This window comes from Aaosphaeria arxii (genome assembly GCF_010015735.1).
Source record: "Aaosphaeria arxii CBS 175.79 unplaced genomic scaffold BU24scaffold_7, whole genome shotgun sequence".
In the NCBI taxonomy this organism is placed as follows: domain Eukaryota; kingdom Fungi; phylum Ascomycota; class Dothideomycetes; order Pleosporales; genus Aaosphaeria; species Aaosphaeria arxii.
This window is the reverse complement of record NW_022983480.1, coordinates 1,629,166-1,655,258: the sequence shown is the minus strand read 5'-3', so window position 1 is coordinate 1,655,258 and position 26,093 is coordinate 1,629,166. Positions and strand designations below refer to the sequence as shown.

Genomic DNA, 26,093 nt, shown 5'->3' with positions numbered 1-26,093 from the left:
CCTTACGCCTAATGAGACACACCTTTTCATTCTTGGCCAGTCAAAATAATTACACATAAGCATTTCATGTCAAAATCCACACGCAGTATCGGCCACGCCCTTCGAATGATGCCTTGTAAATTACATTATGACTTCGAGAGTCATACTCGATTCAAAATCTAGCCTCTACAGGATCATGAAGAGTACTTAAAATAAGTGCATTCCAGTATGTTGGCTCTACAGGTCTCCGGCGGGTAACATCACCATGAAAGACCCACTGAAAATCCGCTGGGGCATACTCGCTACTGGAGGAATCGCATCTGCATTGTAGGGACACCACAACATTTCACAAGTGCCTCCCCATACTGATCTAAGAAAGCGCCAAAGATCTCTCCATCGATCCCCGCACGCGAGGGGTCGAAGATATCGAACATGAGTTGATTGCAGTAGCATCCTCTACATCGAAAACCAAAGCAACTGCCTTCCTGCAAAGTTGCGATGCACCAAGCCGGGCAAAAGCCTATGGCAATTACGCTGATCTTCTTGAAGATCCCGAAGTCGACATTGTGTACATAGCAACACCTCACTCGCACCATTATCGCAATGCAATGCAATGCCTACGCGCTGGCAAGAACGTATTGTGCGAGAAGGCGTTCACAGTCAATGCGCTGCAAGCCCAGATCCTTGTCAAGGAAGCTAGATCAAGAGATCTCCTCCTAATGGAGGGTATGTGGACACGATACTTCCCGCTGTCAGGGTATGTTCGAGAGAATATCTCGAGAGGCCGCATTGGGGATGTGGACAGGGTCATTGCTGAGCATAGTCTATCATATGCCGGGCTATTTTCCGATGACAAGCATATCATGATCAACCCGGATCTTGCGGGTGGGATTTTGCTTGACGGAGGTATATACAGCTTGACCTGGGTTTTCCAGGCTCTTTGGCGGAAGGACTCACATCATCCCAAGCAACAGCCAATCGTCAAGTCAGAAATGGCGAAATACGGCCCAACTGGCGTCGATGGCATGACAACAGTACTACTTGAGTTTCCCAGAGCCTCGCCATTCGGGAATGCGCACGCGGTGGCCGCAACTTCGCTTGGCTTGTCAAATGATGCGGTGGCTATCGCCAACGATGTAGCAGTACCATGCATTCGAATCCAGGGCCAGCTTGGCGAAATACAGATATTTCCACCCGCGTATCGACCCACACGTACGAGGATCGTCTTGAAAGACGGGACCGTCGAAGATAAGAATTGGCCCCAACCCGGTCCAGGCGTGGGTAGTGGATGGTTCAACGGATATGGTGGTGTTCACTCAGAGGGTGAAGGTCATGGCTTGTTTTGGGAGGCTGATGATGCTGGTAGGGCGCTAAAAGAGGGAAGGAAAGAGGGCTCACAACTGGGCCTCGACGAGAGCGTCCTGATCATGGAGATCATGGATGAAATTCGAGCTGCTGCGGGCCTTCGATACCCGGACGCAGTGGAGACAACGGACCTCTAGGACCGATCTACTGAAAGGACGTTGTTACCAGGCGGAATTGAGTTTGACTTGGTGGCTTAACTTGTTTATTTGCAGGCTTAGCTTGAGGAACCGAATGTACAGAGTACGTAGATCAAAATGAGATTCTGATCGCAAATCAGGTACACAGTGTCCAAAACGGGAGGAAGACGTGTAGATATAGAAATGCTGTGAGACCACGCCATAGTCGCTTTGAAGTTTCATGCCAGAGGATCATTCATGTAGTTTGCTGTAAAGTCCGTACTGCCTCATTCTATTGTTCATGGTACAGTATAGAAGTATCAATTAGCAACAGGGTACTAATCGAAACACAATTGAATTACTTGTGATCGATACAGCTCCTTTAAGCGCGTATAGCAGCAGGCACTCAGAGCGCAGATCCTTGCGACTAAGCCTCGAAGCCATCCTAACCCTCTTTCTCATCGATAATCTGTGTCCATCCACTCTCTTCAGCGCCGTACATGATGTCGGATAACCACTGGCGAAGTAGAGCAGCATGTGGCACAGCGTTCGGATCAATGTTAATGCTATGATCTACAGTATCAATCTGAGACACAGGATTAACGAAAAATGCAGTGCCAACCGCAAACAGGCCCATCAACCTGTCCTCCTTCGCAGCGTTCAAGATTTCTGAGATGGTGATCTCTCTTTCAATGACAGTCAACTCCTGTGTCTCTACGGTCTTGCCATCCAAAACCCAGGCGCTCTGTCGAGAGAACCTTTCTCGTGCGAGTTCAAGGACACTCCGTCTGGTTATCCCCGGCAATATCAAACCGCCATCTAGAGAAGGAGTAACGAGCTCTACTTTGCCCGCTGGGGCTTTCCAAACAATAAAAATGTTGGTTGAGCCAGCCTCTGTCACAATTCCATCCGGACCGAACAGCCATAGTATTTGATCGAAGCCTCTGCGTTTTGCTTCGGCGTGAGCCGGTAGTCCTGGCCCGTAGTTTGCTGCGGCCTTTGCCGCGCCTGTTCCTCCCGGCCATGCTCTGACCCACTGTTGAGTATTGGCTAGCAATTTAAGAGGCGTTGCAGCGGTTGCTGATGGCCAGTATGTAATAACCACATATAGTAAGGCCTCTTGTGGTACATGGTATCCCAAGTCTGCGTCGGTACCAATGATTGTTGGCCTGATGTAGAGACATGATCCTCTGCTGGTATCCTTCGGCAGCCAACGTGAGCCTTCTATCTGACACAGCTTTTTGATGAGCGTACAAAGCTCTTCTGGCTGGAATGCAGGCAAAGATACTCTTGTAGCACTGTCTAGCAAGCGACGACAGTTCTCGAGTGGGCGAAATAAACGAAGCTTCCCATCGTAACCACGGTATAACTTCATACCCTCAAAACATGATGATGCGTACTGTAGCACGTTCGTGGTAGGAGAAAGCGAGAGATTTGCGTAAGGGGAGATGCGCGGAGCGAGCCACCCATCTTTTGCTGTCCATGCCACGGTAAGGAAATGGTCGGTATGTGTCTTCGTTGAAATGGTCGACGTTGGTGGGATTTCTTGGGGGTTATTCGTCAAACATATCTCCAGATTTGATGTTTCAAAAAAAGATGAGCTCCTGACGTTTGGGGCAGTGGTCTTGGATAGTACGTGGCCGTTCGATACAGGAGCCGACCTCACGTTTGTCACCACCGTCATTGCGGTACGAATGATGAAGACAAGCAAGCTGAAATCCTGGAAATTTTCATGTAATTGCAAGCAAGTCCGCTATATCAATTTCCCTTAAAGAAAAGATTTGAAGGCAGATGTACACGACTCATATGTGTGGAGCATGTTTCTTAGGCGTAAGGCGTGATGCGCAGGCGCAAGGCGTAAGGTGCGGTACCATCAGCAACCATCGACCTCGATTGAATCGTCTTGTGTACTGACACCCACTCTGAGTTACAGAGTTCACTCCGTTAACGATCAAATATTACCTTACACGCAGCGATTCCAGATTTAGCTGTAGGAACATGCGCTAGACCACATAGCTGTCTCCTTATGCAGATGGGCGCTACTACTCAAACGAACACAAAGTAATCATCACAGATCTACAAATTCTGAGCTCCTCCAACAATCCTTGATGGTATATGCCACCGATCATGCAAGTAGACGATACCAACCACCCTTTCAACTTTTCCACAGTAAGACATTCCACGCCCACAGCGGACTGCGATTAGGATCGACTAATATTTTTAGACGCGAAAACGACTGATTTTTGTGGCCGGATTGTTATGTGCTTTTAATAGTACTCTGGGTTCATCCCTTCCATCAGGTGCCACAGTCTCTCTGTCACTCTATTTTGGCATCGCAAAAGATTCCATCTCGATTGTGCTACTGAACTCTCTTTACATGGTAGGCTTTGCAATCTCACCTCTTTTCTTTGGTCCACTGAGCGAAGCAATTGGTCGTCGCCCTGTGTTGATTGGCAATTACACTTTGTACACCATCTTCACTCTTTGCTGCGCTGTTTCTTGGTCATACAATGCCCTCCTTGTCTTCCGCCTCCTCGCTGGCATGAGTGCTGCCGTACCAAACGCCGTGATTGCCGGCTTGTACGCCGATATTTTTGCCGGGCACAAGGAGAGGGGACGAGCAATGGCTGCCTTCATGGTGGTCTCGGCCCAGGGACCACTGATAGGGCCACTTGTCTCAGGGTTTCTATCAGTGAACCTTGGGTGGAGATGGACATTCTGGATCGGCTTGATGATCGCCGGCGTTGGATTACCTGTCGTATGGTTACTCCCAGAAACATATGTCCCCGTTCTAGAAGAAAGAATGAAAGAAAGGCGCAAAGGAAATGGGCTGTTGCATGCCATATCGTGCGAAGATTTCGTACATGTTTTTACGACCCTGAAGAGGCCCGGACTTATGATAGTTACAGAGCCGATCCTTCTGCTATCCTCGCTCTATCTGTCACTTATCTATGCAATGATGTATCTGTTTTTTCAGGTTTATCCTATCGTATTTGGAGGTATATATGGACTCTCGCAAGACAAAGTAGGTCTCGCATACATCCCTAGTAAGCGAAGTCATCTCTCTGTTCAAAGCCAAAGAGGATTTGCTTACAATTTCCAGTCATGGCAGGTGTACTCATAGCATTTGCAGCTTTCTATGTATTTGGCGAAATTTGTGTAAAAGCGGAAAGGCGCCAACGTTCCTGGACGCAAGTGCAAGAATTCCGTCGCCTACCACTTGCATGTTTTGGAGCCCTTTGGTAAGTATTTCTAGCCCGTTGTACATGGCTATGAATTGAAGCAAAGTGCTGATGACGTCAGTATTCCAATTGCACTTCTCTTCATGGCATTTACAGCCAATATCAACATCCCTCCGGCGGTGCCTATGGTGTTTTGCGGGATCTTTTTCGGCACAGGGTATTCCTCGATCTTTCTTGCAATGCTCATCTATCTATCGGATATATACAAGCGCTATGCGGCGTCTGCGCAGGCCGCTGCCAGCACCACACGCTCCATTTTTGCTGTCTGCCTGCCTTTCGCTGCGCCAGTAATGTACCACAATCTTGGCGTCAAATTCGCTAGCATCACGTTAGCTTGCATATCAGGAGTTATGGCGTTTATTCCCTTTCTCTTTCTGTTTTATAGAGGCAAGCTTCATGCGTCCAGTATATACGCCGGGTAATTAGTGTCGTGTTTGTTGTATATATGACCCTACAGAGTCTCGGATCACTCTGTATATCACGTTGAGAAATTCAGTTAGCTCATGTTATCCCTAAAAGTCCACGTAGCTTAGAAGCAAATCACAGTCTCATAAACCCTTCCCAGCGGCTGCCGACAGAAAATGGGCCTCAATACTAAAGGAGGCGGTGGCTCGAATCCCTAGCTCAAGTTGGTGCAACTGCGCCTTACGCCCTAACGGAGAGGAAAAGCGTTCTGTACATGGGTCACTAATCAATTTATCAATGAATTGCTAACTTCCGTTGTTATAATACATTCATGGGGCTATAAATTATGACTTGGTATGTGCCGCTGACAATACGCAGCGAGGCTGTCCACCTCATAAATGCCTCACCATTCGACAGCCCTGCAAGGTTTACACTCCAGTCAACCAACCCTCGGCCATTGTCCCACCTCGAAGATACACTCCGTCCCATCCGATGATGGCTATTGCACAAGGCTCACCTCGTGTACATGTGCTTGGTTTGGGGAGTATCGGCACCTTCGCAGCACACTGCCTCGCTGAGGTGCCCGGCAAACCATCTATAACATTAATGTTTCACCGCAAATCTCTCCTGAATGAATACATCCGGAACGACAGGAGGATAACACTAAAGACTCATGAGGGCAGCACGATCTCAAATGGAAATTACGCTTTGGAGGTGTTAGACGAAGGTGCATGGTACCCAACAACAGACTCCGTCCAGTCAGCGACCAGTCGATGCGCACCCGCAACGGACACAATAAAACACCTCATTGTATGCGTCAAAGCTACTCATACAGTCACTGCCCTGCGTCCCCTCTTGCCGCGGCTCGCACCATATTCCACTATTATGTTTCTCCAAAATGGTGGCGGTATGATTGAGGATGTGAATCGGCATCTTTTTCCAGACCCCGGCTCCAGGCCAAATTACATTTCTGGGGTTATCTCGCACGGCGTCACCACGAATTCCCCATTCGATATTACTCATACCGGCTTCGCAGCAACGTCGATCGGCCTGGTGCCCCGTAGCATGCCGCCCCGTAGCATGGCGCTCGTGCCAGGGAGTGCAAATTCAGATTTGCTTCTTCAGACATCATATCTACTTCAGGAGCTGCCTACAGTACCTCGGTTCAATTGTAAGACCTACGCATGGCCAGATATTCTCGCAGTCCAGCTAGAGAAGATTACAACGAATGCCTTCTGTAACCCGCTCTGCGCGCTTGCAGACTCGTCGAATGCATATCTCTTTACTATCCCAGAGACGTGTAAAGCTCTAATGTCAGAGATATCATCAGTCATTCTAGCATTGCCTGAGCTTAAAGGTGTGCCTGGCATTGCTGAGCGGTTCTCCGCAGCTGCCCTTGAAATGACGGTCATGTCTATCATCAATCGTACTAGGAACACAACGTGTTCAATGGTTTGGGACCTGAGAGCGAAGAGAAAAACAGAGATTCGGTACATCAACGGCTTTTGGTCAAGAAAAGGGCGAGAGATAGGCATTCTAACGCCGATCAACGACGAACTGATTGCTGCAATTGAAGCTCAAGAGCTACAATATAGCTAATCTTTGTCTACAGGGTAGATATCTCCAGAAACCGTACTGGGTATGCTCCGTTTCAGCTCTTGTCAAAGACTTTGCTTTTCATTGACACGACGCAATCAAGTATGCCGATACTGGGAACATGATATCTATGGCATTGTCTTTCGCCTCATCGTTTTGTTCGAAACTGTTCGCGGCCTAACCCTGGTATGAATGAGACTGACCAGGCAGTACTTATTGCCACCAAATGTATATTTTACCGGGAAAAGCTGGCTACTTCTCTGGTCTCTAATTTGTGATATTTTGAGGAATAGTCTGCTCCAGAGCTCAAACTTCCACGACTAGCAAGTCCGCTAGCATGCTGGTGGTAGAGAACAGGTCGTATGACCTCACCATGAACTACGTGGTCCTCGACTCCTCCGATTCTCACCGGAGATAGACTTGATGATCTATGCGTTCTGTTGCCGGAAGGATCGCAGCCAATCGGCATTGTCCGCCACCGTTATATTCCAAGTATCATCCGCGTCGCCATATATCAACCGCCTAGATTCTCGTTGGAACATCTCGTCTGTGGGTACTTGTCCCGCGGCCATCTGCTCTCTTGCAAACCGACCAAGATGCCGCGTCAATATATCGATAAATGCGACGGTGTCCTGTGGCAATCTTGAAGTCGTGTCTTGGATATCCGTTCTTGGCACAGCAGGCAAGTTGGTATCTGTGATAAGGTCTGCCTCTTGGCATTCGCCCGCTTGCGTTGATGTCTCTTGAATGAATTCACTCATTTGAGACGATATCTGCCTGAAATGGTCGATAGATGCAGGGTTTGTCGCCGAAAACGGCACTGGTGCTAACGATTCGGCGCCGATGAGAAAAGGGGGCAGAGCGTTGCTTACTTGAGAAGCAACAGCAGCATCAAAGCCATGCTCTCCTTGCCAGTTAAGCATTGTTTTCCCAGCACGGAAATGTTCAGTGAGATGATCTGCCCGCTGTTCCCAGGTCATTAATTCGGCATTGCAGAATCCGCAGCGTGATACAACCGTCATAGTTTCAAGCTTCCAATCGTCCATTAATGGTACTGTATCTACTCCATGAACGTGGCGCAAGTGTTGTATGAGATGATCTTTGCGTCGAAAGACGCGTCGAATGTCTGGATTATTGTGGCAGGCATGATGGTTGTGTGAATCAACATGGTCGGGTTTCGGATTGAGCAGGTCACAGTAAGCACAGTGCACTCTTCCAGTCTGAGGGCGCGTCACTAGAGCACCATTCGGCGTGCATGACCACGATTCTAGACTTAGATGTACTGACTTCTCGTGCCGTACCCAATCGTACTTGTGTCGAAAAGCATCGCAGCAAAACGTGCACTTGAAGATGCGATCTGCCATATTACTGCCCCCATTCCTTCTTTTTGCTGTAACTCTGGGTCGACGACGTGATTTCTTTGCTGGGATACGGTAACTTTTGCTGGAAGCATCCGAAAGATCTGAAGTACCCGACAGCGCAGACGAGCTGCTAGCCCCACTGTCACGACTTGCAGTGGAGGAAGGTCCAGCGTAGTCTTGTAGACTTCCAATGTTGTTGTCATAAGACTGACCACCTGGCTGTGGGACATGGTGTGGATAACTCTGCATAGCGCCATAGATGGCGGAGAGCGAAACTGCCTCGTCTTGCGGCGGCGAGTTTCGCCATCGTTCTAAGGGAAGTGAATTCAAGTCGTATAGTTGTTCGCCAGATGTAGCTGCTGTAGACTCTGCTCGGTTCAGCGACTGTCTCAACCTATATCTGCTTCTCTGGCGAGGCAGCGATTGTGGCTTCTCGTATTGCCCTAGAATCTGTCGTGTCACATCTGGGAGTACCATATGTTCAGGGGATCGGCCTTGTTGATATGGACCAGTTTCTCGTTCTGCCAAAGGACGAAGATTGAAAGAAGTACCTTCGAACGATGTAGCTATATCTTGCGCAGAGAAATGTGGTTGAAAATCCAAGCACGCTGGCGAGAACACTGTATTGAACTCTGTATACAGGCCAGTTTCATGGTATGATTGCCATCCAGAACTTTGCTCACTGCCCGCCATCGGTTATCTTCGACAGGTGAAAGATCGAATCGTTTGTTTGCGGGGACTGCGGTTCCTACGACAGAAAATCGTGAGCATCAACACAGGTGAGGTTTGACGAAGGCTAGGAATGTCTGGTCTAACTAATCAACGACTCACGTGTTACCTTGACCGGCAGAACCGGGCACATCGGTCGCGCTCCGAACTTACCGTCGTCCACATCGATCCAGACCGCTTGGCGGTATTGTTGTTACAGAGGGTTAACACGTCGAGTTGACTAATTGCTAGTACTCGTCTAGATATGTGCGTTCCTTTCACCTTAATCAGCTGCTTTTTAGCGAATAAGAAGCTACCAATGCGCGTATGATTCCTTCTATTCGCTGCGAACGCTAGCAGGTGCTTAACCCGACGTATCAATCATCTGCATTCTGCCAAAGCCCATAGTCCTCAAAGACACTTCGAATGCTCTTGTGCGATTTCTTTGCTTTCATTTCTTGCTACTTCCCATGTTTGCTTAATCGATTGCTTCTTGTGCAGCATTGTGCACATCATAGAGCAAGCGATCCGCATTGTAATATACTTCAATCGTTCCAAGTTCCGTTCCACCGCTAAGTCAGCATTAGCGGCCTGCACCTTACGCCTTACGCCTTACGCCTACACCGTACGCCTTAAGAACTTTAGCCCATAGTTATTCCTAATCTAGACGCATCCGGCGGACCCTCGTCGGCTGAAATTTGGTTCCGGGATCAAAAGGCAGAGAGATCGATGCCATGAGGCTGCAAGATTGCAATTAGAAAATAACGGACCGTTCGACATGGTCATAGCTATGCAGATCAAAATGAAGCACAGTTCACATCTGCATCTAATAGTTGTCCAGTCGCGCCATTGAATGCAACAACAACCTGAGGCCTACTGTTCAAGTCCTAGGAGGAATAACCTTTCCTTCTGCCAACTCAGCGAACACTTCCTGGAAATTTTCCCACGAGTCTTTGTAACCTGTCCATCCCAGTGCCCTGGCCTTGTTCATGTTCGCGACAAGTCCAAAATCTCTTCCAAGAACAAACGCAGCAAAGTCCCAGGTAGCTCTGTCCAATGCGTCTTCATCCAGACCATGACGACTAGCAAGATTCTTCCAAGTGTCTTGTACTTCGGGTCTCTGGCTCCAGCGCTTTAGGTCAATCCGCTGCCTGAGTTTGTTGGGTTTGATTTCCTTGGCATTGAGTCCCATTTTCGCTGCAACAAAGGTGATGGGAGCCTGATCGCCCATCGGTTTGTCGGACTGATCCGGGGCAGAACCGGAGAATTGATCTGCAGGAACACGCAACCCAAAGTACTCGGCGAATTTGGGCCAAAGGTTTTGCCAAGATTCAATGTCTCCGTTAACAGTATTGAATGCTTGGTTCCTGGCACGAGGTTCATGAACCACCCAGTTACAGAATTGCGCATGCAACCTCGAAGATGTGAAGCAGTCGAACGAAGTGTAGCCAACCTCTGGGCCAGGAAATGGCAATGTCTCGCCTATCTCTGCATGTACGGCGGCGTATAGCGCGATAGTCGTGGCCAGGTTCATGAAGTTGCCCTTCGCATACCCCAACACCTCATTCGAATATGTAACATTCCACGGGATTTCATGTCGGGTGCAGAACTTCTGTAAAGAGCGCTGTTGACGGTAGTAGAAATTGCTCGGCGCAGGAGGCTCGGGAATCCATGGATCATCCTCTTCCATGGGTTGCTTTGGATTTCCGAGGTGCACTCCATAATGTTTCAGGCCACAGACAAGAACAATACGCTTCAACCTACGTTCTTTGCGATTGATCACAAAGGACTCAAGGAAATTTTCAAGCATCTCTCCTGTGATCTATTAGTCAACTGCGGGAACCAATGTCATGCATATACGGACCGTTGATGCGAGTCGCCTCATCAGGATCCTCATTTGCGAGATAAGCGGAGAAGAAGATATACTCTGGATCTATGTGCTGAAGCTCTTTCGCCATATCTCTTGCTGAGCTAGTCAAGTCGAGATGGGCGTGTTCGACATGCTCAGGATATTGATCCGCCTTTGACCTTGACAGAGCATAGACTTTCCTCCATCGATTCGAGTCCTCACTCAACTCTCTGACTATTTCTTTTCCCAAGATGCCTAGTTCACGCATCAGTACAAGAACATTCCCACAAGTCTTGTTGGCATACCAGTTGCACCAGTCACCACAGCAGTTGCCATTTTGAGAGAGAACGTTCAATTTGAGGATAATCTGCAGGCGGTTATGTCGGGTCTGCTGGCAATGCTAGCTTATATAGATGAAGGAATGGAGCTTACGATTGGTTCCTGTAGACAAAGAAATCGAGCTTACAAATGCAGGAAGAGCTTCGAGCTCTAAAAGCACAAACTTTTAAATTCGTGATGACACACAACCTAGTGTCGGCGTTCATCTCGTTGATCGGCATGCCGGCATTCGATACAGCTGGCAGAGGTCAGATCAATTGCTACGTTGTCAGTGTCGTTCGCTACTCTGACCAGAGATTACTCCAACAGAGAGGCAGCTGAAGCGGCCATTTGTTGGACTATTACTTCAGGATGTCTGGAAATAATTCATGACTCGCACTGCCTACTCAGAATGCTCACACAAACATAACCGCTGTTCCTACAATTGGTCTTCCCAGGTCTTCGATCTTTGTGAAACGGAAACCTGCGCTCATAGAGGATGTGTTCCATAGATGCTGATGTAGAAACACGTGCTAATAGTAAACGAGGGGCTAGCAAGATATGATGTCATTCGCTACATTCAGGTTCAACCTCCATAATGCTTTTATTCTTTTATTAGCAAAGATACAGTATTAGTCACATTCGATCTCAGAGTACATCAGTATGGACGACGCTAGGTGGAGACAGCATTCTTGATTTTGATGGTCGTGTCGGATTCCATGTACATGAAGTTCACTGTTTGCAAAACGCCTTGAACGGCCCTTCAAGGATTCTGTTCGAAACGACGACGAAAGATTTATCGATGGTTCACAAAGCTTTTAGACATTTTGATCGGGAAAAGTGACCACTCAACCCACATGGCGTTATGAACTTCTCAGCACGTTTCTTGGCACCTGCTACCAAGAACCTGAATTCCAATTGGCGATAGCAGCTGAGAGTAGATAGATCAAAGGCGTAGGGCGTAAGGTGTAACTCTGAGGCTCTCAAGCCATACACCACTGCCATTTTTTAAATCCAACGGCCATTTTGCTCCTAACTTTCAGTCTTAATGCATTGAAACTATCTGGCCCCACTGTTGTTGGCCACGATGATAAATCACGTCAATGTCAGATAATAGCCGACATGGCCTTTATCGGACACACACGCAGACATGTGCAAGCTACTTTGACAAACGAGAGAGCCAAATATGTACATGGAAGGAGTATTTTCCCCGCCACGTTTTCTGGGAAGCGACGAGGATAGATAGAAGGCGATGCCACTTGGGAGAGTAGACCCAATCCACAATCCACTCACTTCAATCACTTCCTGTCTCAATGACTACACCAAAGCTTTTCATGTACGTATATCGTTGAAAAAACAATCTCTAACTAAACAATATCCAGTACCGGAGCTACGGGATACATTGGGGGCGACTTTCTTTACGCCATTTATGACGCTCAACCGACATGGCACATAGCGGTACTCGTGCGGCATAATGCGGGCGCGGAAAATATTGCAAGAATATTTCCTCGAGTCAGAATCGTGCGGGGCGATCTCGAATCTAGCACTGTGCTCTGCAATGAAGTCAGAGATGCGGACATAGTATTACGCAAGTCTTCATTGGCAACTGTGTCCAATCATCAAGCTAATCTGCCAAATCATAGACTTTGCAAATTGCGACCACGAAGGATCGGCCCAGGCTCTGCTCAAGGGGCTCGCTAGGCATAGCTCTGAACGACCAGGCTGGTACATTCATACATCCGGGACCGGCATTCTAGCCTTCGAAGATAAACGCTCCCAAACATGTGGCATTTTACGGGGGAGGGTTTACAACGATTGGGAAGGTGTCTCGGAACTAGTCAATCTTCCCAGCGACGCCTTTCACCGAAATGTAGATTCACTTGTCACCCAGACATATCACACCCCAGAGAAAACTTTTAAGACAGCCATTGTGTGCCCTTGCTGTATTTACGGTACAGGTCGTGGTCCTGGGAACACGAGCAGTACCCAAGTTTATACTCTCGCAACAACTGTGCTAAAGCGAGGAAAGGGAATACGTGTCGGTGAAGGCAGGAACGTATGGCACCAAGTACACATCCAGGATCTGACTAAACTCTACGTGCTTCTGGTCGAGGCTGCTGCATCTGGTGGTGGAAACGCCACTTGGGATGAAGAAGGATATTATCTTGCGGAGAATGGAAGTTTCTGCTGGGGTGATGTCGAAGAAGCAGTATCGAGAGTAGCGTTCGAGAGGGGATACATACCTACATCTCAGATAGACACATTGGACTGGTCTCGGACAGAATCATTGGATGCTAGAGGTCCGTACCGATGGGGATCAAATTCTCGTGGTACAGCCGTTCGGGCAAGACGTCTTCTAGGCTGGGTGCCCAACCAGCTAGGGCTACTTGAAACTATCGACGAAATCGTTGACTGTCAAGCTTGTGTTGCAGGGCTATTGAAATCAGAGCAGACTTAGTACTTTGATAATCTAATCATAGGAGTTTCAGAATACTTAGAGATCACAACAAAACCTGAAGGAGTACTTGATTTTCCATAATGACTGTTACGATTGTACATCGACACGCATCTGAAATCTTATGTAAAGATATTTCGAAGTTTGTTGCAGCTAGCGCAGTACAGTGCAGCTAAATTATGAACGACGAGGTGGATATGCACATAAACATCCTGTTTACATCCCTTTTGGCACAAATGCGCAAATCAACTCTCGATAAGCTGAATAATATGTTTGGTTTTTTTTTTAAGTCGTTGTACATTTTACAAATATTCTAGTTATAAAGTCATATAGAATTCTACTTTTAAAGTATTATAGAACCCCAAAAAAAATTATAGCAAGTTTGAAGACTTTCCATTATATGATACAAATTCTAAATAAGATTATAAAAGTGTTATGGTGAACTGTGTTATTTCCTGATACAAGCGCGAGCGATTTTCGAGCGAGGCTGTGCTGTGCTCTGTTGGATCGAAAATCCCTCACAACAACGACAAATCGCGCACCCACAAAGTTGCCGATACGGGCCATGTTGGTGGAATTCGTTGTCAAGCACGGGTATCTACCACAATAAAATCCGTCAATGCTTTTTCATATTACTATAATTCGATCAGGAACCTAAAGTTGCGCAATACTTCAAAATTTTGACATTCCTCCACATCGAAGGGACATTTGGAGATGCTATAGATACCTGAATCATCCCCTTCAACAGTGACAATTCGTAACATTTACCCTCCTGCCATTTTGATATAGTTTCTTAGTAATGAGTGAGCCTTTTTGACGATCATTCCCATGATGAAAATGCCGCAACTCCATCCCTTTTCCAGAGTCGAGTCGAAGGATTAGGATAGGAGCTACAGCGCCAAAGTCTACTGTCCCCTCCACCACAACATACTCCGTAGCTAGAGATAATGCAGGACGGCTGCGAGCATCCTGTCTTGTGACCAAGATCCACTCTGCGGCACGACAAGACACGATAAGCCACGGATATTTACCTCGCGATGAACCCCTCGACAGCTTCCAATATCTTCATTTCTTCAGGGTCCTATTCTTTGTTGCTTCGCACCGAAGAATGCAACATGGCTTTGGCAGTCTACTTGACGGGGTCGATCAGGAGAGAGGTAGAGACGCTGATGGTGATGATGATGACTTATCTGGGCGGACTGAGCTAGACGATGTAGATGATGATGATGGGATACTGGCGTGTCTCCCATCTATCGGATATCGCATCTTCAATTCGAGACCAACGATCTCACCACCCACAGTGAGTGTTTGGTCCTGAGTATGACTGTAACACTTCCGCGACTGACCTGGATTGAAGCCTCACCAACGCTCCGCCAACGGATACACCTCCTTTGCGAAGTGGCAAGATTGTGAAACTTCCGAATTTCGACAGAGGTTCATTCAGGCCGCGAGATATACGACGAATAATTGGAGTATAATATCTTTGACTTTCGTTCCCCTTGGGATTGCATCGCCGTACATTGGACTCAGCGACACTTGGATCTTCATCTTCAACTGCATCGCAATCATCCCGCTGGCTGATGTCTTATGCAAGGCGACAGATGGTGTATCTAGTTACCTGGGCGAGACAACGGGAGCGCTGCTCAATGTTACGATGGGGAATGTGACGGAAGTGGCGATATTGTGAGTGACCACAGCTCTTGATTTACGATCGCAGTGTACTAACGTACAACAGTGTGTAAGAACTTCAGGCCTTTTTTGTCAATTCAACTAATTTGCGTAGACATGCCTTGTTGCAGCGACAATACACTGTCCTTCGAACGTCACTTCTCGGTTCCATCATCGTCAACATCTTGTTGGTATTGGGCCTCGTTCTTGTCACTGGAGAGTACTACCAGAGGGGACAAGTATACAACGTCCTAGCGACGCGTGTTGCGGCGGGTCTATTGTGCTTGACGACTGTCAGCTTCTTGCTCCCCGTGGGTTCCCCTTTCATACTTTCTGCTCTTTCCGAAAGGCTAATGGGTGACTAGTCGATCTTGAAACTGACCACTGACAATGCTGTGGTTGCACGCGACATGCTGGATCTCGGTAGAGCCATCTCAATCGTACTCATAGTCGTGTACATGATTTATCTTTCTACGCAGCTAAAGTCATCGAAATTCGCCTACAAACCACTCATTCAGCTAGACGATCCGATCATGCCCGAGACAGAAACCGTCGAAACATCCCAGATACGATTGCCTGCCTTTGGTAACAGTTCACTGCCTCCATCCCCAGACATATCTCCACCGCCTGCGTTTGACAGACTACCCTTATATCACGCATCACACGTAACAATCCCCAGCCTCCCCGCCTTCTCCAACACCATCGAAACACTACAGGACATCAAAACCCACCCCTTCATCCAAAAGCTCCTCCCCATCCTCCTCCTCATCACCTCAACAGCACTCATCTCCATCTGCGGCGGCTACCTCGTCAACTCGATCGACCACGTCGTCGACCACTCGCCCCTCTCCAAAACAATGGTCGGCCTCATCATCCTCCCCATCGTCGGCAACGCCGCCGAACTCGTCTCAGGCATCATGTTCGCGTCCCGCAAGCAGATGGACCTCGCGTTCGGGGTGTCCATCGGCTCGGCGCTGCAGATCGCGCTGTTCGTGACGCCGCTTGTTACGCTGATTGGGTGGGGCATTGGGAGGGAGATGGTGTTTCATTTCAGCGTGTTTGAGGTGGTCACGTTGATTGCGTCGACGGTGCTGTTTATTGCGCTCACGCTGGATGATAGGTGTAGTTTGCTGAAGGGGGCGTCGCTGGTTGCGGGGTATACGGTTATTAGGTGAGTTAATCCTACGTGAGGGTGATTGTGGGGTTTGTTGCTGACGTTGGATAGTCTTGCTTCGTATTTTGTGCCGGATATGGATTGAGCATGGGGAGGGTGGCTGTTGGCTCTGAGCCTAAGGGGGAAGTCGGAAATAGTCCCAGGAAGGCTCGTGAGGCTATTTAATTGACTACAGAGACATTTCAGAGGGTAGAATAATATTATACTAAAAACACTGCTTAAGGCTTTACAATATTGCTATTAAATTTAAATTCTAAATGCTATAATATTATTTACAAGATACAACGGTGCTTAGGTGGTGATCATAACAATAGTGGGTGGCCAGGACTATTTCCGACTTCCCCCTTAGGTTGAGAGGTTGGTTTCTTGTCTCTTGTTTTTTGTGCTTATTCTTCCTGTCCAGTTTGTGCGGTTCGAGGTTATGAAACGAGATTGCGATTTTGATATTCATCTGGCATGCCAAAGTCTTTCGTTATATTGTCCGCCTTAAACCTCGTAGAGTCGACTTTTTCAAAAATCATGGGGCAAGCTCAGTATGCGAAGGTTGAATCTTTGATATATTTCCCGCCTTGACCGCTCCTCAGACGTTGAAGTCTTACAGATGCACTACATTTCCTATCTACCCAGACAAGCGAGTGGAAAAAGAAGGTATCGTAAATCGTCTTTATGTCAGTCCAAACGAACAGGAAAAGGAAAAAGATTGAAACTAAAAGGAAAGGGACGCTCTTGTCGATGAGGACATTGAAAAAGACTTTCCCTTGTTGAATATGCTCCCTGATAACACCGTTGATGTATGTATGCCCGCTTTAAAACCCCCTATCCTTATTTTTTACTTTTTCGGTTGCGTACCATTGTATATTATTCTTGTTGAATATGTTGAGATTTATTCTACTGTTGCGTCGTCTAGTTTCCCTGCTTGACCATCCAGGTCAACAAGTCGACCTTGGTGACGACGGCGGTAGCCCTCAACTCGCCGTCGACCTTCTCGGTAACAACAGCGGCAGAGTTCCACTCGAAGAACTTGTTCAAGTCGCTGAGCGAAGTGTCGCGGGTGATCTCGACAAAATCCCGACGGGATCCCTTCTTCTTGCCCTCGCCGCCGTCGATGTGCAGGCGTCCAAGGTCCTTGACGACCTCATTGAGCTTGCGGAAGTCGAACATGACGTCCTCGACCTTGGTCTTGGGGTTCGCGCGGCCGTTAGCAATCCACGAGAGGAGGTTACCGAGGGTGACAATGCCGACGAGCTTGGCCTTGCCTGCTGCGGAGTAAGAGGAGACTGGGAGCTGGTCGAAGCCCTTCTCGCGCATCGTCTCAATGGCCTCGGTGATGGGTGAGTCGGTGGGGACGGTAGTGACGGGCTTGAGACGGAGGGCGGCGATAGTGGCATTATGGAAGGGATCGTTCTTGAGGGAGTGGGATCGAGCGCGGGCAAGAGGAGCCTCGTTGTCTGGGGATTCAGGTGGTGTCGGGGGAAGGAGGTCGTTGGCAGAGAGCCAGTCATCGTCGACAAACTGTGAGAGGTTAGCGATCAGTCTACATGGATTGAGAACTGGGAACATACCTTGCTAAGATAGCTGCGGATGGAATCGGGGCAGATGACAACAACGACATCATCCTCGCCAAGGTTGAGGTCCTTGATCGCTCTGACTGCGGCGTCAAGTGCGCTTCCACTGGATCCACCGCAGAGGATACCCTCCTCCGCGATCAGTCTCCTTGCATACTGGAACGAGGTACGGTCATCGGTCTTGTACCAGGTGTCCACCAACTTCTGCTCGAGAACATCGGGGATGAAATCGTAACCGATTCCCTCCACCTTGTAGCCCTCATTCACATGCTCCTCGTTCAGTTGCTCTGGGAGGGCCAGGATACTGCCATGAGGATCTGCAGCGACAATCTTGATGTCTTTGTTGTGCTTCCTCAAGCCTCGTGCCAGACCGGTGATTGTGCCTCCAGTACCAGCACCTGCGACAAGGCAGGTCACCTTTCCATCGGTCTGTGTCCACACCTCCTCCGCAGTACCGTATTCGTGTGCAAGCGGGTTATCGAGATTTGAGTACTGGTCGAGGATGTGGGCGTTTGGTAGTTCCTTGACAAGCCTGCGTGCGACACCAATGTGTGACTCGGGGGAGTCAAATGCAGCCGCGGTCGGTGTTCTTATGATCTCCGCACCCAATGCTTTCAACACAGCAACCTTCTCCGGGCTCATCTTCTCAGGAAGGGTAATGATCGTCTTGTAACCCTTGACAGCTCCAACCAGAGCTAGACCAATACCGGTGTTGCCTGAAGTAGGCTCAATGAGTGTGTCACCAGGCTTTATCCGTCCTGACTTCTCCGCAGCCTCAACCATGCGAAGTGCAATGCGGTCCTTGACACTGCCGCCGGCGTTGAACATCTCAAGCTTCGCGTAGACCGTAGCTTTGATACCAAGAGACTGGGGGATCTTGTTCAGTCGGACCAATGGTGTATTGCCAATCTGCTCCGTGATAGACGACATGACGACCGGTGGGATCGCTGGACGAGTTGTGGTAGACATTGTGGGCGTTCGAAGTTGGTGTTGATGCGGTTTTCAAGGTGGGGTGACGGCGGAATGGATTGAGGAAGAAAGTGAACGGTAGGAAATGAGATGGGATGGACGGATCAATGATTCTCCGTTGACAACGATTTATTTGATAACTATAGTCCGTTGTAGCAGTAGTGTGGCAAGAATTGTAGCCGGTGTAAAGAAAATAGGCCTACGATTGCGTAGTTAAAAACTTCAATGTCGCAATGGGACGGTCGGTCTTGCACGAACGCGAACGAAACAACCGAAAGCCCGCAGCTAGCCGCCTGTAAAGTTTTTCCAGTCCGATGGCCCCGCGCTAGACCAGAATCGGGCTTGCCGCTGTCTTGCATAACGCCTTTCTTTATTTAGGATAGGTGTCGATCTGGACCACGTGCGGCGGTCCGTTCTGCCCCACATGTTCCCTCTAGCCAATTATAGTCACATGGTGTACTCCTGGCAGTGCATAAGAATTGTAATTGACAATGAAGTAAAATTCACCCTCACATAATTCTTATGTAAATGTGATTCTATAGTTACGCAGAGCTGCAAATTGACTTTCCAGTATGCACCTTAAGTCGTGCCTGAGCATACCTGTGAGTTGGTGGCAGATAGGCAACAGTGCAGGGGCCTTCTGCCAGGCAATCTGAATTGATTGATCCAAGTGAGGCGCTCAGGTGCTCAGACACTCAGCAATGCAGGCCGGCCAAGAGAAATTTGAAATTTGACCGGAACAAAAGAGCTGATAAGCGCTAGTCTATATAGTTCTGCTGAGATCCCATTAAAGACCCTCGACGATTTGTAGGATCAGTATTGCAGCAACTTTTCTGAAGTAGCGGACGCATCTCAATATGTATATTCAGTTCTTACTCAAAGGACTCATACTAAACCTGGCCCGGTATATTGTCATATTTTTCAAATTCAGCTTCTCCGAAAGATTGGGGCAACTGATAATAGTCTTGTGTAGCATATCAGACCCAATTTGTTTGTTTGTTTTAAATGCTTTGATTTTCCTTATAAGACTCATTGAAGCATTCAACCAATTGGATCTTCTACTCTCAAAATACTGGAGAACTTATCATATTGTTATGGCTTCCATGCTCTGCCTCTCAGAAAATCTGAGGAACCTGACGTTGGGGGTTTATATACTCCGGGTTGGGGTGCGCGCGCTGCTCTTGGTGTTATTGTATTTCCGCTGGTTACCTGCAAATACCCAACTAGTACCCGGCCAACGAGGCTCAGAATCAGTTTCTCGGCGATGGACCCAGTTTGAGATGAACACATTACTAATCCACCTCTTCGAGCAATGGCCCCTCTGGTCATACCGGGACATTGCCGCTCGATTACGCTTTATCTGTCGGGAATCAAACGTACCAAGATTCTTCGAACTCTCAGCCGAGGAATGTGAGAACCGCCTACGTATGCTATATGCTCAGTCGCCAGAAAGATTTAGCTCTTGGCTTCCTCCATCACTCTTCGATCTCTCACCGGTGGTTCATACGTCAGAAGCGAGCGAGATTGATTTGATCTCCAGGCTTCAAACAACCTTGTGTAAAGAATGCACAGCTCTCAAACTGGGCCAGACCCACGTGGAAGCATCGATAGACGTCTATGACTTTTGGTCTGGCCCAAGTCCAAAAGGCCACCCTTCTAATCAATCCATTGGCTCTTTGAAGAAGAGCTCTGATTCTTGCTACTGTTGCAAGTTCATGTACAATGCCATCCGCTATATAGAGAGTGCGACACTAGGTCGATCAGAAGCCGACAATATGCAGATACGACTTAGATTCACAAGGGCTAACGGTGAGCATTTTCTTGAGATCGGGACCGAGGACACGTTTGCACGAACACGAATGGTACATCGTGAGTTCGCAAAGGGTCCCTTTTAAGGAGCAATACTGACACGAATGTAGTGGACGATTGGCTGCCATTCAGATTTTGGCATGGAGATAGTACCCTAGGCACAATTGCACGACTGGTGCCGGAAGTACCTGACCTGGATTATATCGCTGAGCGAATTCGATGCTGGCAGACGGAGTGCGAGCTCCGTCATCCCAGCTGTGCCAAATCTAATGACACTCAAGGTCCTTTGCCACCTCGAGTGCTGTCGATAATGAAGCGAGATGCTCAGATAATAGTTCGGCTACAGGATAGCGCAGGATACCGGGGTCGTTATATTGCGCTCAGTTACGTCTGGGGTCGCAAGGGACAATTATGTTTTACATCCGAGTCTGAACCAGGTTTAAGGGCTGGTGTCAACCCCACGATATTCGCGAAAACGATACGTGAAGCCATCGAGCTGACATATGCGCTGGGATATTGCTATCTCTGGGTAGACGCGCTTTGCATCAAACAGGACTCGCCGTCCGACTGGAATGCACAAAGCGCTCTTATGAGTCAGATCTACGGAAATGCAGGACTCACTATCATGGCTGCACGCAGCACAGGCGTGGAGAATGGATTCCTGGAACCTACTACTCCATGCGCGGTCTATTGTGGTGCTGCGAAATTCGAAGGAAGTCTCAAGCCCGTCTTCTTGACTCACAGCAAATTAAGACCTCACCTTCCTCCAGACCCACTAGACCTTCGAGCGTGGACTCTTCAAGAGGAACACCTTTCTCTACGAAAGGTAAAATTTACTTCGAGGCAGATGGAATGGCATTGCCAGTCGCAGAGATTTGAGGAGCAAGAAAGGGAGCAATCTCCCGACAGTTCATTTCTGCCAACAAAACTGCCATATTTCGCAAGTAATGGTACGCAGGAATGGATGAGAATAGTGGAAAACTACACAACGCGACAGATCACATTCAAGAGCGATCGTCTTCCCGCTCTTTCTGGTCTCGCACGTCTCTACGCAGAACAGACTGGATGTAAATACCTGGCTGGGCTCTGGTCGGGCCCAGGCCTCATTGAACTTCTCTTGTGGCTTCGGATGTTCAATGGCTCGGAGGGCTTAGGTACTACCGTCCAGCAACCGCCGTATTTAGCGCCTACATGGTCTTGGCTTTGTGTAGACGCTCCGGTGGCCTTCAAGAATTTGCGAGGTCTAACGAGGGATCACAAGCACATAGCACTGGAATTGAACTCCTCGGTCACGCCCACAACAATGGATCCTTTTGGTCAGACTACTAATGGTCATCTAGACCTTTCTGCGCCGGCAATAAGGACCACAATGGAGATAATCATAGACATGATTGAGTACGATCATTCTACACCATTGGACAATCATTCTGAGTTTCTCCAAAAACGTTTCACGGAGCATATAATGGAACCCATATCTGTTCGTTGGGGTAGGCCGGACTTCTATTTAGACCAGAGCAACTTTGACAAAGGTCTCCAGGTCTATTGCGTGATCCTTGGACACGAATGGTGGGGGAAAGAAGACTACGGGATGTACGGCATTTTAGTAACGCCAATTTCTTTGAGAAATCGGACTTTCCGCAGGGTTGGCATGTTTGAGTGCTTGCCTAAGTTCCGTTTCGGTGATGAGGGGCTTGATATGAAGGAGGTGATTGCTAAGAGAGTGGAAAGGGCGAGGAAGGATTATGAACTTCGGCTCAAATACGAACGCGAGTTCACGTCATGCTTATGTTCCGAAAACGCTAGGGACGCGGTAATTCGTCTCAAACGTTCTGCTCTTGTCATGGAAATGGAGTCTATAGAACGGGAGCTGGAGCGGAAGGCGCAAGCAATTAGAGCGGATGTAGAAATTTTTGATTTTCGAATTTTCTAGAATCTAACATATGGGTTGCTAAGAGTACATATATAGAGCCGAGGAACAGCACGCCCTCGGGCGAGTAGAGGAGTTGGAATGAAGAAGAATTAAGATTGAATATCAAGGAGAAATTAGATGGACTATTCTCTTATTAAAGCTAATACTTCAAGGATAGATGCATTTCCTATAGCGTATTGTGCGCCCTCCCCCCAAAAAAACTCTGTGACTGAGTTTTAGCTGAGGCGCAACCGGATAATTAGGAATTTGTTCATCACAGCGAGAGATATCAGTGGTCCCTTCCAAAGTATCGCTGTAGTTTCAGGGAAGCTAACAACTTGCTCATCACGAAAATGGACTTATATCTCTGAACCCTGTTTGTTTTCCTCAAACTTTGTCCATGGCTTGCTGAAGATCTACTTTGTATTCTGTAGCTAAAATTCTGGTGTTTGTTACATTCTTGTGGGTTGAAATATGAGTTGTACAGGATTAGCGAACAAGATATAATGGGGTGAACCGCCTGCTTGGGGTAAGAATCAAAGATGTCGGGGAGAGAAGATTGACTGATTGATAGTCTCAAAAATAAAACTTGACAGGGTGAGGAAGAGAAGCCCCAGCTTCCTGCAAGGTATCAGATCTGTCAAGACATACAGCTGGGAATGCCATGAGGCCCGTAGGACACTATAACCCAACTTTTCTCCACTTGAACATCCATTCACGCAGTCTCGGATGGAGGCGTCCTGTTATCCCAGATGGCAGCCGCCATTGTGCTCTCGATCCTAGCGCGGCGTTCCTTCTCGACCTCGCCAGTGTTATCGTGGAAAACCTGGTCCATCTGCTCCAGCGTCCGGCCGTTGGTCTCGGGAACAACGAAGTAGACCCATACGACAGCCAATGCTGAGAAAGCGCAGAAGAAGACGTACGTGCCAAAGCCCGTGTTCTGCACCAGCGGAGGAGTGATGAGACCGATGATGAAGTTGTTGAACCAGTTCGACATCGTCGCGTACGCAACACCCTTTGCTCGCAGGGAACTGCTGAAAACCTCTGATGGCATCGCCCATGGGATCGGTCCCCTCCAAAAGAGTTAGCATGATGTTATAGATGGCGTGGTGGGGCAGGAGAGACTTACCAGGTTGCGCCGAAGGTGAGCATGAAGAATAGCAGGAACGCTACGCACACCCATCCCTCCACCTTGTGCGTGTCCCAGCTGTCCTGGAATTTGCCCATGAGGACTGCAATGATGAAATGAGAGATAATCATACAGACACCTCCACCAAGGAGCAATGGTCTGCGTCCGAATCGATCCATGCCCCAGAGCGACCACAGACAAGCGACCACCTGGCAGATGTTAAGAACACCAGACATGTCGAGCTGCATTTGGCGGTTGAGGCCCATGGTGGCGAAGAGGGTGGGAGAGTAATAGATCAGGGCGTTGATGCCGACGAATTCTATGGAGTCATAATTAGATCAGGTTTCTAAAAGTGCTGTTACCGCTGGAGATTACTTACGCTGGAAGAACATGAGTCCAATTCCGACGTGGGTTCGCTTCCAGCTTCCCTTACGGAAGCAGTCGGTGTATCCTAGAATCTGAAGCTTGATACGGCTGCTCTTGCTCCCATCTTGCAGTTTCGGGTGAAGCTTGGCGGAAACCTCCTTCTGGTATGCGACCTCCGACCGGATCTCGAACCACTCGGTCAAGACACGCTGATCCGTAGCAGGGAGACCTCGAAGCTTGCAGAGAACTTCGAGAGCTTCATCGTCGCGGCCTTTGCCGGCCAGCCAACGAGGAGAGTACGGAAGGAATGGCACACCTGCCCCGAGGAAGATTGCAGGAACCATCTGTAGAATGTGTCAGTGATTTACGGCCCATGTTTCCGACCGGAGAGAAAATCGACAAGTTCAACATACTTGAAGAAGAAAGGGTAGTCTCCAGGACCATTGACTCGGAATGAATCTGGTACCGTAGGTAGTATAGAAAGCTGCAACGATGGCTGTGACGATGGAAAGCTCTTGCAACACAAGCAGTGTGCCTCTGATTTCCGGTGGTGCAATCTCAGAGATGTAGAGGGGAGCAACCATTGCCAACATTCCAACGCCAATACCACCGATAAATCTGCCAGCAACGAGCATTCCGTATCCCATGGAACCAGTCTGCACGGCCGAGCCGATCATAAAGATGATAACGGCTACAAGAATGGACCACTTCCGAGATATCTTGTCTGCAAGCCAGCCCTGATTCATAGCGCCTAGGAAGGCACCCAGCTCAATCATAGCTGTCAGGAGGCCCTTCTTGAAACCTGCTCCGGCGGCATTTTCGGAAACCTCGGGAAACACTTCAAGGAACTGGTCCATCACAAGCGTGATAGACACGACACCTTGATCGTAACCGAAAAGGGCACCTCCCATGGTCGCGAACGCGGCACACAAAGTAACATATTTGTTGCTAAAGATTCCCTTGAAGCCTATGAGAGATGATATTAGCTGCTGTTCCTTAGATTGGAGGACATATATTGAACATACCAGCAGGCCCGTAAGTCTCACGATCCTCCCAGACTGGACGCTCAGAGTCACCATGGTGAATTGCCTTCGAAGGTGGCCCCCGTAGACGCTCGACATGATCGGTCTGATGGATATCAGATGTTTTCTCGTCCATAGCTTCTGGCTTTTGGTTGGAAATGTTTTGTACTGGACGAGCAATGGAATCTTCCATATGATGACCAATTAGGGGTCTGATGAACGAAGCAAACTGTTGACAAAAAGGGGAGATGTGAACTTGTCAAGATCAGTTGCCACTCCAGGAATTGATTGGGGATACAATATGCGGGGAAATGAAGGATTTATATACTTACCTCTTAAGATTGTGTTTTGGGGATCACAGGAGCGTGCCCTTGTAGTTCCGATGACCAGGTTAGCCTCTTTGGATATCTTGTTTGAGTCTGGGGATTGATACAAGAACTTCCACTCCCGACCCCATGGTGCATTCAAGCCGCAATTCCATGAATTCTGGGGTAGCATACGCGAGATGGCGCCCCCGGAGAGCCAAGTACGAACTGAGCGTCGCCAGAATGCATCGGAATCCTAGTTCCGACCCTGAGGTTCAAGCACATGCCTGGGCCGGACACACCGAGTATCAACCCCAGATGGAACAACTCCGAGTCTCCGACTACAAATCAACTCAATGCCCCTTTCTTGTTTTGGCTGGTAAATTTAGCACCATTGAAAGCGTTTCGCCGATGGGCCGGAGCAATTTCACAGGACACAGACAGGATGTCGGATTCTCGGCTGATACTCAACCCCAACGACTGACAGGAGCTTCCTTGTAGTTCTAAAGGGAGTTATATTCACACATTAGGATTCTCTTCGATTTTCCCTCATTCTGATGGAGTGGCAACCAGACAGAATCGACAAATGGATGTCTCACCAAGGGAGATCAAGGAATTAAGCGCAAACCGGCGCAGCTATATCACTCAACTCCCCTGTTATACACTCTTTTCTTCATCCCCGAATGATACTGTTTATATGCGCCATAACTTGGGGGAATTGGGCTAGAGTTACAGATGATCTCGCATTGCATTAGTACGGTCGATCGTGTCTCCGACTTCAGG

The 26,093-nt window shown here is 48.4% G+C and overlaps 11 protein-coding genes across 11 annotated transcripts; 6 read left to right on the top strand and 5 right to left on the bottom strand.

Annotated features, from left to right (window-relative positions):
- Nucleotides 1–244: 244 nt before the first annotated feature.
- Nucleotides 245–1,481, top strand: BU24DRAFT_484963 (dimeric dihydrodiol dehydrogenase; the record flags this gene model as incomplete). Its single annotated transcript, XM_033533372.1, has 2 exons — nucleotides 245–306; nucleotides 359–1,481. 2 exons carry the CDS (start codon nucleotides 245–247, stop codon nucleotides 1,479–1,481), a joined length of 1,185 nt encoding a protein of 394 aa, XP_033381349.1.
- A 424-nt stretch (nucleotides 1,482–1,905) lies between these two features.
- Nucleotides 1,906–3,144, bottom strand: BU24DRAFT_484961 (branched-chain amino acid aminotransferase II; the record flags this gene model as incomplete). Its single annotated transcript, XM_033533371.1, has 2 exons — nucleotides 1,906–2,973; nucleotides 3,127–3,144. 2 exons carry the CDS (start codon nucleotides 3,142–3,144, stop codon nucleotides 1,906–1,908), a joined length of 1,086 nt encoding a protein of 361 aa, XP_033381348.1.
- Nucleotides 3,145–3,587: 443 nt separating this feature from the next.
- Nucleotides 3,588–5,124, top strand: BU24DRAFT_435302 (MFS transporter; the record flags this gene model as incomplete). Its single annotated transcript, XM_033530083.1, has 4 exons — nucleotides 3,588–3,629; nucleotides 3,685–4,507; nucleotides 4,564–4,702; nucleotides 4,764–5,124. 4 exons carry the CDS (start codon nucleotides 3,588–3,590, stop codon nucleotides 5,122–5,124), a joined length of 1,365 nt encoding a protein of 454 aa, XP_033381347.1.
- A 259-nt stretch (nucleotides 5,125–5,383) lies between these two features.
- Nucleotides 5,384–6,918, top strand: BU24DRAFT_262494 (6-phosphogluconate dehydrogenase C-terminal domain-like protein). Its single transcript, XM_033522515.1, has one exon. It carries the CDS (start codon nucleotides 5,600–5,602, stop codon nucleotides 6,704–6,706), a length of 1,107 nt encoding a protein of 368 aa, XP_033381346.1. The 5' UTR covers nucleotides 5,384–5,599; the 3' UTR covers nucleotides 6,707–6,918.
- Nucleotides 6,919–9,037, bottom strand: BU24DRAFT_262493 (uncharacterized protein). Its single transcript, XM_033522514.1, has 2 exons — nucleotides 8,947–9,037; nucleotides 6,919–8,812 (listed from the first exon to the last, which is right to left on the bottom strand). Exon 2 carries the CDS (start codon nucleotides 8,755–8,757, stop codon nucleotides 7,132–7,134), a length of 1,626 nt encoding a protein of 541 aa, XP_033381345.1. The 5' UTR covers nucleotides 8,758–8,812; nucleotides 8,947–9,037; the 3' UTR covers nucleotides 6,919–7,131.
- Nucleotides 9,038–9,607: 570 nt separating this feature from the next.
- BU24DRAFT_396276 (NAD dependent epimerase/dehydratase family protein) lies at nucleotides 9,608–11,000 on the bottom strand. Its single transcript, XM_033525295.1, has 3 exons — nucleotides 10,927–11,000; nucleotides 10,637–10,876; nucleotides 9,608–10,587 (listed from the first exon to the last, which is right to left on the bottom strand). Exons 1-3 carry the CDS (start codon nucleotides 10,955–10,957, stop codon nucleotides 9,653–9,655), a joined length of 1,206 nt encoding a protein of 401 aa, XP_033381344.1. The 5' UTR covers nucleotides 10,958–11,000; the 3' UTR covers nucleotides 9,608–9,652.
- Nucleotides 11,001–12,252: 1,252 nt separating this feature from the next.
- BU24DRAFT_443229 (NAD(P)-binding protein) lies at nucleotides 12,253–13,397 on the top strand (the record flags this gene model as incomplete). The annotated part of the gene is made up of 3 exons (XM_033530574.1): nucleotides 12,253–12,275; nucleotides 12,322–12,527; nucleotides 12,583–13,397. The coding sequence occupies 3 exons, from the start codon at nucleotides 12,253–12,255 to the stop codon at nucleotides 13,395–13,397; spliced, it is 1,044 nt and encodes a 347-aa protein (XP_033381343.1).
- Nucleotides 13,398–14,172: 775 nt separating this feature from the next.
- BU24DRAFT_425577 (uncharacterized protein) lies at nucleotides 14,173–16,435 on the top strand. Its single transcript, XM_033528768.1, has 6 exons — nucleotides 14,173–14,694; nucleotides 14,752–15,077; nucleotides 15,112–15,114; nucleotides 15,178–15,373; nucleotides 15,428–16,233; nucleotides 16,288–16,435. The coding sequence occupies exons 1-6, from the start codon at nucleotides 14,503–14,505 to the stop codon at nucleotides 16,319–16,321; spliced, it is 1,557 nt and encodes a 518-aa protein (XP_033381342.1). The 5' UTR covers nucleotides 14,173–14,502; the 3' UTR covers nucleotides 16,322–16,435.
- Nucleotides 16,436–17,139: 704 nt separating this feature from the next.
- On the bottom strand, nucleotides 17,140–18,770 carry BU24DRAFT_352563 (cystathionine beta-synthase; the record flags this gene model as incomplete). The annotated part of the gene is made up of 2 exons (XM_033523738.1): nucleotides 17,140–17,748; nucleotides 17,799–18,770. 2 exons carry the CDS (start codon nucleotides 18,768–18,770, stop codon nucleotides 17,140–17,142), a joined length of 1,581 nt encoding a protein of 526 aa, XP_033381341.1.
- Nucleotides 18,771–20,946: 2,176 nt separating this feature from the next.
- BU24DRAFT_328807 (uncharacterized protein) lies at nucleotides 20,947–21,219 on the top strand (the record flags this gene model as incomplete). Its single annotated transcript, XM_033523009.1, has 1 exon — nucleotides 20,947–21,219. A coding segment is annotated over one exon (273 nt), but the record flags the coding sequence as incomplete, so codon positions are not given.
- A 1,984-nt stretch (nucleotides 21,220–23,203) lies between these two features.
- Nucleotides 23,204–25,141, bottom strand: BU24DRAFT_465343 (general substrate transporter; the record flags this gene model as incomplete). Its single annotated transcript, XM_033532267.1, has 5 exons — nucleotides 23,204–23,561; nucleotides 23,618–23,936; nucleotides 23,997–24,327; nucleotides 24,397–24,950; nucleotides 25,009–25,141. 5 exons carry the CDS (start codon nucleotides 25,139–25,141, stop codon nucleotides 23,204–23,206), a joined length of 1,695 nt encoding a protein of 564 aa, XP_033381339.1.
- Between the last annotated feature and the right edge of the window lie 952 nt (nucleotides 25,142–26,093).

Coding starts and splice junctions, on each gene's coding strand:
- BU24DRAFT_262494 (XM_033522515.1), top strand. CDS start 5,600: ATGATGGCTATTGCACAAGGCTCACCTCGTGTACATGTGCTTGGTTTG.
- BU24DRAFT_262493 (XM_033522514.1), bottom strand. CDS start 8,757: ATGGCGGGCAGTGAGCAAAGTTCTGGATGGCAATCATACCATGAAACT.
- BU24DRAFT_396276 (XM_033525295.1), bottom strand. CDS start 10,957: ATGGCAACTGCTGTGGTGACTGGTGCAACTG. Junction 10,877..10,926: donor TGTGGTGACTGGTGCAACTG/GTATGCCAACAA, acceptor TGCGTGAACTAG/GCATCTTGGGAAAAGAAATA. Junction 10,588..10,636: donor TGAGGCGACTCGCATCAACG/GTCCGTATATGC, acceptor AATAGATCACAG/GAGAGATGCTTGAAAATTTC.
- BU24DRAFT_425577 (XM_033528768.1), top strand. CDS start 14,503: ATGCAACATGGCTTTGGCAGTCTACTTGACGGGGTCGATCAGGAGAGA. Junction 14,695..14,751: donor CAACGATCTCACCACCCACA/GTGAGTGTTTGG, acceptor CCTGGATTGAAG/CCTCACCAACGCTCCGCCAA. Junction 15,374..15,427: donor CTGTCAGCTTCTTGCTCCCC/GTGGGTTCCCCT, acceptor ATGGGTGACTAG/TCGATCTTGAAACTGACCAC.